This window comes from Macrotis lagotis, chromosome 1 (assembly GCF_037893015.1).
Source record: "Macrotis lagotis isolate mMagLag1 chromosome 1, bilby.v1.9.chrom.fasta, whole genome shotgun sequence".
NCBI lineage: Eukaryota > Metazoa > Chordata > Mammalia > Peramelemorphia > Peramelidae > Macrotis > Macrotis lagotis.
This window is the reverse complement of record NC_133658.1, coordinates 182,766,953-182,781,453: the sequence shown is the minus strand read 5'-3', so window position 1 is coordinate 182,781,453 and position 14,501 is coordinate 182,766,953. Positions and strand designations below refer to the sequence as shown.

The window sequence follows — 14,501 nt, the reverse complement described above, 5'->3', positions numbered from 1 at the left end:
TGAATTTGGGAAATTTAAATTCATTGCTTCAGTTATCACTTTGTTTGGAAACTAAGAGGATTGGACTAGGCAATCTCTTAAATTCTTTTCCACTTTTGAATCTCATGATTCTTTAATCCTATTATTTAGCAGTAAGGCATTTGGTGGAGAGGTGGCATGACATAATGGATAAAGACCTTGACTCTTGCTAACCTTTGTAAGACTGGATCCAGTTGCCTTCCCTGACACATCTCTAAGTCTGAAAGTGGAAAGTATTCAGTGATCTGCATTTGTAAAGAGAGTTGCCTCATCTGGAGGAAATCCCTCTTCTGTCCCTTCCACCAAAGAATAGAAGAAAGAATTAAAATTAAAAGGGTATTGATGACATCCAAAATAATTTTCCAGACAAGAACATTTGTCTCCTGTCTGATTAAATAGATTGTCTCTCAGAGATCAATCATTCCTTACCTAATTGTCATTGAATTGCCTAAAAGTTATCTATCAATATCTCTCTATATAAGTCTCTATACTTAAGGATTTTGCCAAGAAATCTATGAACTTTATTTTGCTGAAATGTTTAATAAAGTTTGCCCATTTCTGGCAGTATAATATCCATGCCCATATTTACCAGTTTAGTCTCTCTGCAAACATTTGTTATTGTTATTGGTTATAATATGACAATGGTAGGAGAGAATGGCAATCCTAAACAGGTATTTGTCTTTCTTCAATATTTTGTCTTCTGTGGATTTATTCTCTGTGGGCATCTGAAAGTGCCTGGTACATTGTGAGTGCTTAATAAATTTTGGTTTATTGATTGATAAAAATAATGAATCAGGAAAATTAAGATATTTATTATTTGTCTTCTTTCGAGTTGTTCATTTCAGTTTTGGAAAGCTTGTGACAGTTGATATTATGTTCTAGTGCCAAAGGTTTCCTATGGTTTTTCCCTCTTTAAAGCCTTGATTTTAATGAAAAAAATTTCTCTTTATAGGTTTTTAGTTCCTTTGGTTTTTAAAATCAATTCTCCATCCTTCGTTGTATGCTCATTAATTAACTTTGATGATAAACCTGACTTTTTCGGAGATGAATTGCTAGTTATTTTTTAATTCTTATGTTGATTGATACATGTGTTGCTTCTGGGTTTTTTTTTTTAAAGACTTAGCTCTTTGTATCCTGACTTATTTTGAGAATGGATTTGACTGATTCCAAAAAGCAATCCATGCAGTTTAATCCAATAAACCTTTATTATATCTGCTACAAACAAGCTAAGGTGTTACAGACCCAACACACAAAAAAACTATTTTTAATGAATTAAAATTCTCCTTGGGAAATATAACATGTAAATAAATGACAGAATTAGTGCTAAAAAGACCTGAAGTCAAATCATACCTTAGACCTTCACCAGCTACAAAGCTGAATAAGTTACTTAACTTTTCTATGCCTCCATAAATGGGTATAATAGCATTTATTGTTTTGGTTGCAAGATTGTTTTGAGGATAAAATAAGATAATCTCTCTCTAAAATGCTCTGTACTTGCTAGCAGTGATGATGATGATGATGAAGAAAAAGGGAAAGGGGCACCAAAGGGCAAGGTACTTCAAAGGCTTTTTAGATTGCATATTTTAAGAGTTGGAGGGAATTTCAGGCTTGAAGCAGGTCAGTAGCACAATAGATAGATTGCCAGACCTGGATTCAGGAAGACTTGAGTTCAACTCTGTCCTTAAACACTTACTAGTTGTGGCGCTACTGAGCAAACCACTTAACCCTATTGACCTCAATTTCCTCATCTATAAAACGACCTGAAGAAAAACAAGACCTGAAGAAAAACAAAACAAACTACAGTATCTTTGACAAGAACACACCACATGGGGTCACATGAAAATGACTAACAATAAAAAGAAGACCAAGTTCAAGGATTGATATCTAAGGTAGCCCCAAAAGAAAAGCCAGGGCAAAATTATGAATAGTTTTAAATGTCAACCTAAGGATTTATATTTTATCTTAGAAGTAAAAATGAAGAAGTTGTGTGGAAGGTGTGGAGTTAGAGGCCCAGGATTCAGATCCTGACCACAACTCTTCCTAACTTTGTGATCTTTGCTACTCTGTATAATAAGAGGTTTGGACTACATAACTTCTCAGACCCCTTCCACCTCAATGAAGTTTCCTGGGCCAGGGAGGTGGGGGAACAAGGTCAGAACTGTGCTTCACCCTGAACATTAAAGGAATACACTTGCCATGCTGTCATGTAAAGTTATTGCTAAGAATATGCCACTGAAGTATACATGAACCAGACAGACTTAAGCTATTTTATTTTAGAAAAATAGATTATGTTAGGGGAGGCTAGGTGGTGCAGTGGATACAGCACCAGCTCTGGAGTCAGGAGTATTTGAGTTCAAATGTGGCCTCAGATACTTAATAATTACCTTAATAATTACCTAGCTATGTGGCCTTGGGCAAGCCACTTAACCCCACTGCCTTGTTAAAAAGATAGCTTGTGAACTTTCCATATATTGAACTGATTTAGATGAAATGATTTTCCTAAATTGAAATATACATTATTCATTTAGTTTTTTTACAAATGATATACTATCAAAACAAATCTTAACTCACCAACAAGAATAATTCTTGAAAATAAAATGAATTCTTCACAATTACATTACCCTTAAAAACTTAAAATAAGGCAGTAGACACAGCAGAGAAAGCACTTGAACTGCAAGTCAGGAAGACCTGAGATCAAATTCAGCCTAGGTCACTATGCAACTATGTGACCTTGGGCATGTCACCTAACCCTGCTTGCCTCGCATCCAGGGCCACCTTCAGTCATCCTGATCCATATCTGGCCACTGGATTCAGATGACTCTGGAGGAGAAAGTGAGGCTGGTGACTTAGCACAGCACCCCTCACTCAAATCCAATTCACATGCATGTCATGGCATCACTTCTCCTGATGTCCTGGTCTTCCTCAAGAACAAAGGATAAACAACAATAAAACAAGCTTTTAGATTAATGGTTTAATTAGGATAGAGATGTCTGAGATGGGAAAACTCCCTCAGCCCTGGCATTTTGGCACTTCTATTTTCTGGTCTTAAGTATCCAGCACACTGAGAGTAGAAACAACTTTCCTGGGGTCACAGAGCCAGTAAATATCAGGGTCAGCATTTGAAAATAGGTCTTCTTGACTCCAAGGTCAGCTTTGTAATTATCTTTAAGACATAGGGCATATCTAAGGCATATTTAAAGGCCTTCTCTGGCAACATGATTCCCTCTACTCCCACTCAGGAAATAGCAAAGGGAGTTCCCCAGAACCCAGGTCAATTTTTTTTTATTCATATACATATTATCTAACCACAGTGGGAAGAGTTAAGATGGAAACTGTGGCAAGAATGTCACTGTCTGCTACAGTCCAAATCAAGGACTGTAAGAGATAATTTGGGGACTTTTTAAAAATTAAACTTCTTGAACCTTCTCTTTTCTCTTCCTTCCAAGCATTTTCTAGTACCAAAGGAACATTAGATTTATGTATTCATCCAACAAACATATACTACAAAGATTTGAACAAGAAGGTTTTTGGCTTCAAGGAGCTTGCAGATTAGAAGAGTGATGGGAGACAGCTAGATGGTGCAGTAGATAGAGCACTGGCCCTGGAGTCAGTAGGACTTGAGTTCAAATTCAGCATCAGAAACTTAATTTCCTACCTGTGTGACCTTGGGTTAAGTCTCTTAACCCCATTTCCTTAAATATATTTGAAACAGAAAGAAAGCAAAAAGAAGGGTATATGATATGAGCAAAGTTCAGACTTCATGGATGCCCCAAATTAGGATTCTATAGTCTTCCTTTTCTAAAATCTGGAACTCATATTTCCCTATAAAAGGACAGAAGAAGCCCTTGAAATTGAATCTAATGTAGCTACAATCTAGAAAATAACAACAAAAAAAACACTATCAACACTTCTAAATTCTGTTTTTAATTCCAGGTTAGATGAATTCTTTATGTACCTTGAATTTAAGACCTACTAATAGAGCATACTACTATAAACAATTTTCTATTCCCAGAAAGTCCATATCCTTTCTTTTTTTTCTGCTTCACATCCTAGTAATTAAATAAAAAACTCAAATACTATTTTTTCAAAAAACATTCCTGTCATTTATAATCTTTTCCCTTCAAACCATGAATAAAACATAAAATTAATAACTGAAGTTACATGTGTTTGAATCTTTTCTTTTATTACTAGGTTGTAATGTCTATGAGAAAAGAATTTGTACCAGTATAGAAGAACAAGCACTAATTTCATAGTAGAAGATTCAAATTCCAGTTCAATAATAGCTAAGAAACTAGATAAATATGTAACCTTCAGCAATTTCTTTTTTATTGATATTTTATTTTCCAAATACATGTTATGAAAGTTTTTCAACATTCATACACACACACACACACACACACACACACACACACATACACACACACACATATATTTAAGCAACAAAATTTCCTTCTACCCTCCCTTCCCACTCTCCTCCCCTCAATGGTGAACAGTCAGGTGAATTTTATACAAACACATTTATGTTAGACATGTTTACAGATTAGTCATTAGGATTAAGAGAAAGAAATACCTAAGAGATATTTCTTAAACAATGAATGTAGTGTTCATCAGATTCTGAAGAAATCTTTTTTTGCTTATTTTGTTTTGTTCTGTTTTTTGGATGGGGATAGCATTGTCCATGGCTGGTCTAATAGGCTTTTTCTGGCTCTCTAAACTGCTGAGAGTCGTTGCATCTAACAGGGTCGATCATTTCACAATCTTGTTGTTAATGTGTACTTTCTTCTCTTGGTTATCCTCCCTTTGCTCAGCATCATATCCTGTAATTCCTTCTATGCTTCTTTAGGTTCCAACTATTTATGGTTTCTTATATAACAGTAGTATTCCATAATATTCAAATACAATAATTTGTTTAACTATTCCCCAATTGCTGGGCATCACCTCAATTTCCAATTCTTTGCCATTATAAAAAGAGTTGCTATGAATATTTTGGAACATGTGGGACTTTTCTCATATTTTATGATTTCTTCTAGATATAGACCTAGAATTGAAATAGCTGGGTCATAGGGTATGAACAGTTTTATTTCTCTTTGGCCATAATTCCATATTGCTCTCCTGAATGATTGGATCAGTTCACAACCACAAGCAAAGAATTAATGTCACAATCCTCCCACAACCTCTCCATTGTTGATCATTTTCCCATTTTTGTCATCTTAGCTAAACTGATAGGTGTGAGATGATACTGCATTGTTGTTTTGCATTTCTCTAATAAATAATGATTTGGAGCATTCTTACATGTGATTATATATAGCTTTAATTTCTTTATTTGAAAACTGTTCATATCCATTGACTATTTATCAATTGGGGAATGACTTGTAACCTTATAAATTTGATGCAGTTCTCTAGATATTTTAGAAATGAGACCTTTATTATAACTCCTAGTTGGGAAGATTGTTTCCCAGCTTTCTGCTTTCCTTCTAATTTTGGCAGTATTGATTTTATTATTAATTTATTATAGTCAAAATCACTTATTTTGCAATTTATAATGTACTCTGTTTCTTGTTTGGTCATAAATTTGTCCCCTTCCCATAGATCAGATAGAGTATCTCTTGGTCTATTAATTTATCTATGGTGTCTCCCTTTATGTCTAAATCCTGTACCTATTTTGACCTTATTTTGGTATAGAGTATGATATGTGGGTTTATGCCTAGTTTTTTTCATATTATTCTTTAGTTTTCCCAACATTTTTTTTGTCAAGTAGTGAGTTCTTATTCCAGAAGCTAATGTCTTTGGTTTTGTCAAACAGTAGATTACTGTAGTCATTTACCACTGTTTCTTTTGAAATTTTCCTAATCCACTGATCTATTATTCTTTTTCTTAATCAGTACCAGGCATTTTATAGTATGGTTTTAGATCTGGTAGAGCTAAGCCACCTTCCTTTGCTTTTTTTTAAAATCAGTTCCCTTGATATTCTTGACCTTTTGTTGCTCCAGATGAATTTTGTTATTAATTTTCCTATCTTGGTAAAATAATTAACTGTCAGTTTGAGTGGTATGGCACCAAATAAGTAATTTAATTTGGATAGAATTGTTATTTTTATTATATTACCTTGACCTAACTATGAACAATTGACAGTTTCCAATTATTTAGATCTGACTTTATTTGGGTGAGAAGTATTTTATAATTGTGTTCATACAGTTTCTGGGTTTATGTTGGGAGGGAGATTCCCAAGAATTTAATGTTGTCTACAGTTACTTTCAATGGAATTTATTTTTCTATCTCTTACTTTTTTGCTTTGTTGTTCATATATAGAAATACCGATGATTTATGTGGGTTTATTTTATATCCTGCTATATTTTGCTGAATTTGTTCTTTCAAGGAATTTTTTAGATAATTTTTCCGGTTCTCTAAGTATACCATCATATCATCTGTAAAGAGTTAAAACTTTGCTTTCTCATTGTTAATTTTGTTTCATTCAATTTCTTTTTCTTCTCTTACTGCTAAAGCTAACATTTCTAATACTATATTGAATAGTAATGTTGATAATGAGCATCCATGTTTTGCTCTTGATCTTATTAAAAATGCTCTGAGTTTATCCCATTACATATAATATTTATTTATGGTTTTTAGATAGATAAATTTTAAGAAAAACTTCATTTATTCCTAAACTTTCTAGTATTTTTAATAGGAATAGATGTATTTTATCAAAGGCTTTTCCAGCATCTATTGAGATAATCATATGATTTCTATTTGTTTTGCTATTGATATGTTCAATTATGTTGAGTGTTTTCCTAATATTGAACCATCTCTGCCTACGTGGTATAAATCCTACCCGATTGTGGTGTATTATCCAAGTAATAACTTGCTGTAATCTCATGGCTAAAATTTTATTTAAGATTTTTGCATCAATGTTCATTAGTGAGATTGGTGTATAATTTTCTTTGTCTGTTTTGGTTCTTCCTGGTTTAGGTATAAGCACCATATTGGTGTCATAAAAGAAATTTGGCAGAACTCCTTCTATTTTTTAAAATAGCTTTTGTAGAATAGGAATTAATTGTTCCTTAAATGCTTGGTAGAATTCAATTGTAAATCAATCTGGCCTGGAGATTTTTTCTTAGGGAGTTTATTGATGGTTTCTTCAATTTCTTTTTCTGCAGTGTGGTTATTAAAGTATGTTATTTCTTCTTCTGTTAATCTGTGCAGTTTGTATTTTTGTAAATATTCATCCATTTCATTCAGGTTATCAAATTTATTGGCTTATAGTCCAGCTAAGTAACTCTGAATTATCTCTTTAATTTTCTCCTCATTGGTGGTTAGTTCACCATTTCCATTTTTTGATATTGGCATTTTATCTTCTTTTTTTGTTTAAATCAAATTAACCAAAGGTTTATCTATTTTATTGGCTTTTTCATAAAATCAATTCTTAGCTTTATTTATTGGAGCTATGGTTTTCTTGCTTTCAATTTTATTAATCACTCCCTTGATTTTCAGAATTTCTGATTTAGTATTTAATTGGGGATCATTAATTTGTTCTTTTTCTACCTTTTTTTAGTTGCATTCCCAATTCATTGATCTCTTCTCTCTCTATTTTATTCATATAAGCATTTAGAGATATGAAGTTTCCCCCTCAAAACTGCTGTTACTGCATCCCATAAATTTGGGTATTATGCCTCATTATTATAATTTTCTTGGATATAATTATTAATTATTTCTATGATTTGCTGTTTGATCTACTTATTATTTAAAATTAAGTTATGTAGTTTCCAATTAGTTTTTTATCTTACCGTGACCCTTTATTACATGTAATTTTTATTGCATCATAGTCTGAGAATTATGCATTTATTATTTCTGCCTTTCTGCATTTGACTATAAGGTTTTTATGCCCTAATACATGGTCACTTTTGGTGTAGGTGCCATGTACTGTCAAGAAAAAGGTATATTCTTTTATATCCCCATTAAGTTTTTTCCAGAGTACTATCATATCTAAGTTTTCTAAATTTCATTCACCTTCTTAACTTCCTTCTTGTTTATTTTGTAATTAGATTTATCTAGTTCTGAGAGAGGGGGATTGAAGTCCCCCATTATTAAGTTGCTATGCTACTAGGTTCATGCATGTTTAATCATGATATAATTTCATTACCTATGGTGCTTTTTAAGAAGATGTAGTTTCCTTCATTATTCCTTTTGATGAGATCTAATTTTACTTTTCAGCAAATTCTTTCATCTCTCCAAATCTTAATCTTCCCATCTGGAAAGGGATGGGGAAGGCATACTTATATTATCCCCTCAAAAACTTATTGTAAAGTAAGCATTTTGTAATCCCTAAACCTGTGTACAAAGTGGTAGTGTGGTTTTAAATTATTGAATCAATTTTAAAATATTATAGTTTAGAAACCTGCACTAAGACTTTTGAGATATACTATTATGTTCTTCTCACTTAAAATTCAAATTTTCTCTTCATTTACTAGTGTTCTACCTTAAGAAAATGAATGTTTGATAAATGAATAGATATAAAATAGACATAAAAATGAGATAATTAGTTTATGGGAGGTTCAAATAAGGCACTATATTTTAGAAATGTTGTACAAATCTTGTTAACAGCATTTGTCATAGAATCTACTCTGATAACAAAAAGGAGAAAAACACAGTTCTCAGAGTTGTTAATGAGAATTGATGAGACATGTCTGCTAAGGCTATGTTTGTGTAGAGAAAGTTAAGTGGAAAACAGACAGACAGATAATTTAAATCAAAAATCCATTTATGAGGGGAAAAGGGAAGTTTTTCCCCATATAAATTATTTTGCTTATTTATATCATCTGAATTATCTAGGTTATGTCTTAGCTTTCTATATCACTTTACCCACTCAAAGTCAGAAGTCAACCCTGCTTAGATCATATTACTAATATAGTAATTTGTCTGCAGATGTGAATGCCTGGTGTGTTTTAGGACAATGTGTCCCAAGTCAGGTGTCTTGCAGAGGTTTCCACAACATTCTACTGAAGCATTCTATGAACGCAGATGATTCACATCATGGCTTATTTTCAGAAATTCCAAAGTGACATCTCTATGAAAATGTCATGTTTCAGTGAATCTGGAAAACAAAAATTGTTCATTATTCACTTGACTAATAGTATAACATTGACAGAAATTCCTAGAGTTCTACTGACATCTGCTGGCATTTCACCAGATTATTTTTTTGGGGGGAAAAAATGAAGCAAAAAATCCAATAATTTGCTAATTTTCACTTTCTGAATTAGGTTTCATATTCATTTGACAAGAGATGGAGGGGCTACAGTTAAAATGAACTGAAGAGATTGTGTCAGGATATGATAAAAATTTATGATGTCTATTATATAGATTTTACTGCATGTAGCATGATCTTAATGAAATAGAACTTCACAGGGAAACAAGACATTCGGTTTTCTTTTTCTAGAATCTTTTCATTGGTTCTAACACAATCTAAATTGCTGTGTGATCTTACAAAAGTAACTTTTCTGGATCTCACTTGCATTAGCTGAGGACAGGGCCTAGTATATTACTTGATCTTTGCATACCCAAAGCTCAGCAAGGCCATATTGCATGGAGCTGGCATTTAACAAATATTTGTTTAACCAAACTATATCTGAAAAAATTAGAAGATTGAATCAGATCATCAGGATGCTTTAGCTTGAGAATATTGATGTCCATTTTCCTATACCATCCTCAGCTACAAGGTAAAGGAGACAATACTGAATTAAAAGATATCTAAAATCTTCTCCAGCTATTTAAGTTTTAAGATTCCCTAGTCAATTAATGTTAGAATGAAGTAGACTCCATAATTACAATTCACAGAATAGTTAGAAAAGTGTTTTGGTTTTTTTTTTGGTTTGGTTTGGCTTTGGTTTGGTGGTGGGGCTGGAGGGAGGGAGGGAAGGTAGTTGTCTTCAAACACTGGAGGAGCTCTCCTAAGAAAGAAAGAATTAGATTTATTCTGTTTGGCACCAGAAGAGCAGAACCAAGAGCAATAAATATAAGCTATACAAAAGTAAATTTAGCTTAAATAATAGAAAATAATTTGCCAGCCATTAGAACTATCCAAAAGTAGGATGGAATACTTTGGGAGGGATTGGGTTCCCCCTCATTGGTAGTTTTAAAACAAAATCTAGACAATCATTTCTCAATTAATTATGTTGTGGGGATAATTCTTTTTTTTATTTAGAACTGGACTCTGACCCCTGAAGCTCTGTGATTCTAGGATTCTATTAAAAGATATTTAAAAAAACTAACTCCCCCTTTGTTATTTGAGTTTGGTGGTGGTTATTTGAGTTTGGTAGCATTTTATGTTGTTGTTCAGTCACTTTTTGGTCATTTCTGCCTCTTTGTCACACTATTTGGGATTTTCTTGGCAAAATACTAGAGTGATTGACCCTTTCCTTCTCCAACTTATATTACAGATGAGGAACTTGGATCAACAGGTTTAGTTGACGTGCCAAGGGTCATAGAATTGAGACTAGATTTGAACCCAGAAAGATGAGTCCTGACTGCAGGTCTGGTACTTTATCCACTGTATCACCTATTTGCTCACTATATGAGTGGCTAAATTACAAGTAACAGAAAGAACAAGTGAATAAACCCCAAACTTATGAAATTTTTTAAAAAGTAGCAGATTTATTTATTTTACATTTGAAGCAGTAGCATATATTTAAAATAAGAAAAAAATGCCTCCCTTTTACTACCAAAAAAGATTATGTAGGCTTTTTATTTCTATTATGGAGAAGCTTCAGGGACCTGTGCTTTGTGAAATCAATAAGGGATCCTTGTTGATCTAGATTGAGGTGTTTTTCATACTGAGTTTGACATAGCAAGTGAAGTCTGATGATAAACACCTTGAGGCTATTTTGCCTTTTATTTATTTTTCCTATCTCATAATCCAAATGACTGTGCTTAGTGTGTTCAAACTCTTCATCCTGTTTAGCACAAGTGCTTCTTTGTCCAAATACCATTAACTTTTAGTTTGTCATTTAAGATATTCAAGGTGTTCTGGATGAAGCCTGATCAGAGGAATATGCCTGCTGTGTATTTCTCATTTTCCCTCAAAATGATGCTGGTAGTGATTTGTTTTAAAAAAAAGAAGGCAGGGAGGAAGGAAGGAAGGAAGGAAGGAAGGAAGGAAGGAAGGAAGGAAGGAAGGAAGGAAGGAAGGAAGGAAGGAAGGAAGGAAGGAAGGGAGGGAGGGAGGGAGGGAGGGAGAAAAACATCTGTTTTTCTGTAGTGTTGTCTCATCTCCTCATTCATGGCTATTTCAATAACCCTCTTAGCAGCTAAGAAATTTTACTGTTATAATCCCACAAATAATTTTCACTTTTCAAGTTGTGATATATTCAATTTTTTTTCCCTTTGTGATACAAGAATAATGACCATTCATATTATGCACGATAGAAAATGATCTCCATGGGCTTGGGTCTTTTAATTCATAACCCATATCCATTTGACTAAATAACATTTACTTAGGGTTATATTCTTTCCCCAGGCTCACATATGTGGCTTCATTTGACGTCAATAGGAGCCATGTGCATGAGCCTAAAGGCAAAAGTTGGCCGTGGCTCCTAGACTGGCTCTTACTAGTAATAATAATCTACATAGATCAAAATCCCTTTAAGGTCATACTTAACCTTTCCACTATTTTCTTTTTAAATCTCTGAGGTAATGGCTGAACTGCTGCAAAGACTAAATCCTTATACAGAAAATATGTATACCCATACTATAGCTCCTAGGTATTCTTGTGATCATTGAAATATTTATTTTTTTCATTTTAAGAATCTTCTGGGAAAGAAAGGCAGGTAGACTATGCATTAGACTGCTAGATTAGGATGGAATCATATAACAAATTTGATGTTTGATTCAAGAGATTATTCATTTTCTAAACTGGGAATACTTAAATATGTCATCGCTTATTGTATAATGTTGTTCAGAAATTACTAAGATTGCCAACAAGTGAAGAAAGAAGGGCTTGTATTTATTCAGACCATAAAGAAAGGAGCTAATAAATCTTTCAGAGGGCAGTTTTCTTTGTTGGCAACCTGCTATTTAATGATAGAACAGATGTCACATTTATCTAACTGGAAAGCATGAAAACCATAACCTCTGTTTATTAAAGAATGAAATATGAAACTGCAAAATGTAAAAATAGGAGGAAAGGGATTACAGAAGTGCTTTTTTAAATTAGTTTATGCAAAGTAGATAAAAGTTTTATATTCAGAACCATCAAATCACTTAATTTATTTTTTCTCTCTCAGTTTCCCTCATTAAGTTCAGTATCTTTTTCTTTTTCTTCCAGCAATGGGTAGAAGGGTTAAGAGCCATCATACACAATTTTAGAGCTAACAACGTTAGTCCAATGACATGCCTCAAGAAACAGTGAGTACTTTTTTTCTGATTGTTCCTTTTAGAAATTGAGAATATTATCATATACATATGTAATATGTATATATATATATATACATATATACATATTTATTTACAAATTGAGAATGATGCATCTGTTTGTTCTTGATTGTCATAAAATAAATAGCCAAAGTTGGAAATAAGATTTTTTGTAAATATCCAACATGAGTCCTGTTTCCCTTCTCTATCCAGATCTAAATTTTGAAAGTAGAGTTAACTAATATAATAGTTGTGTATTATCACTATAAGGACATATTTTGACTCAATATACATGTGAAGCCTTGAAAGGAGGCGATGTGTAACAGTTAGAAAGCTCTCACCCAGAATTTCTGGAAGTTTCTTACAGCTCTTTGGTACATTGGTAGGCTTTTTTCTAGTCTTTTCTGCTAACTACCTCTGAATACCTAGGAACAAATCTTTAGGTACAACTGAGTGCCTGTTTGCACTTATGGGAAATCTTGCAAATTATGGTAAATTGGAGCCTGGGAAAAGAAAATCTATCAGAATACACAATACTAGCACCTTCTTGGTTAACAGTGCATGAGTAAGGGCAATCCTTTGACCCTTTGTCCTATCACTGTTATTCTCCTGCTAATCCTCAACCTTCACAAGCTGCCAAACTGGGTAAGGTTCTACATTACAGAGGTTTAAGGATCTTCTACCTCTCTGGTGATGGTATCTGACCGAGATTTGCTGCCATCGTGCAAAGCTAGGAAACTTTATAGAGAAATAACTTTAATACTAGAACTTCCCTGCCCATTTGTACTACCATTGATCCACATTGATAGGAAGAAATAGAAAATTCTAAGAAAATGACAAACTGTTTAACAGCTTCTGATACTGATTATGTTTAATGGGAATGCCAAATTCTCCAATTAATTAATCTATAGGATGCAATTTTATACTTTCAATTTCAAAGTTAATCAATTTCTTTGAATAACCATTCAATTATTTACTGTTTATTAATTATTAATTTATTAATAATAAAAGATTAGATATCTTAAGATTAATTTCCCAAAGAAACAATTAACCATTTTTTCTGGATTTCAGCTGGATGAAATTGGCCTTTATGACAAACACAAATGGTAAAATTCCAGTAAGGAGGTAAGTAAATAATTTATGATTACCATATATCTCACTATTTTTGCAAGTCTATTGTTAGTCACAGAGAAAGGATTGAGTTAATACATTTAAAATAAATTAATGCATCTAAAATAATAATTTAATTAATTAATTTAAATATTCATTTAAATAGCTACCTGCAAAATATATTCAGTTTCTTAAAAAATACTTTATTCCAAAAAATATTCATGAAAATTCACTTAACTCTCTTTTCTAGAATTTTATCTTCAATATAGAATGGGCACAGTTAAGTCAAAACTTAAATGGAAAAAAGGACCATGGAAAAATCTGGCTTCATTTCAAACTTCAAAGAAATAGGTTTAATAGGACTGAGAGTTTTTTTCTTTTAACTCCTCAACACAGGAAGGAAGCAATGGAATTCTAAACTATCCTAAAGGAACCTCATTTTGTTTATGCATATTGTCAAGGAGTGTGATATCTCCAGGAAATACCCTTTTCTGCCATAACCCATTAACAAGTGGGAAGAAGCAGGAGTTGCTGCTTCCTCTTTTGGTCATATTAAGTATATTTTCTGTGATGCTTTATTGTTGACTAATACTCATCTATTTGATACAATCTCAGAAAAAGACATGGCCTCTCCAAAAATAAAAGGAATAAAAGTAAGGTGCACTCCAGAGGTCAGAAAGTATTGATTTGAACTAGGGTAATTTTAAGATTTAGGATGGGATGGTGCATATATAACCACACTTTTTTTCTTAAGCAAATCAGAGCCTCTCATAATCATTTCCTCTTTATATAACTCATCACAAAAAAGTACTTATGAAAATTCACAATTATTATCTTCAAATTAGAATGGAAGGGTAAAGTCCAAGCTCCATTGAAATAAGGAATGTGGGAAAATCTGGCTTTATTTCAAATTTCAAAGAACTAGGGTTAATATAATTTGGACTTTTTAAAAAAAACTTTCAGAATTAGCAGTA

The 14,501-nt window shown here is 32.8% G+C and overlaps 1 protein-coding gene across 18 annotated transcripts in view; it reads left to right on the top strand.

The window, feature by feature from the left end:
- Positions 1–14,501, top strand: part of PLCB4 (phospholipase C beta 4) — a 517,486-nt gene that overhangs the window by 355,777 nt on the left and 147,208 nt on the right. For all 18 annotated transcript variants that reach the window (XM_074209475.1, XM_074209467.1, XM_074209461.1 and 15 more), the window contains 2 exons: positions 12,332–12,411; positions 13,489–13,542. In XM_074209475.1, the coding sequence (XP_074065576.1) occupies positions 12,332–12,411; positions 13,489–13,542 (134 nt within the window). The remainder of the gene's footprint in view (positions 1–12,331; positions 12,412–13,488; positions 13,543–14,501) is intronic.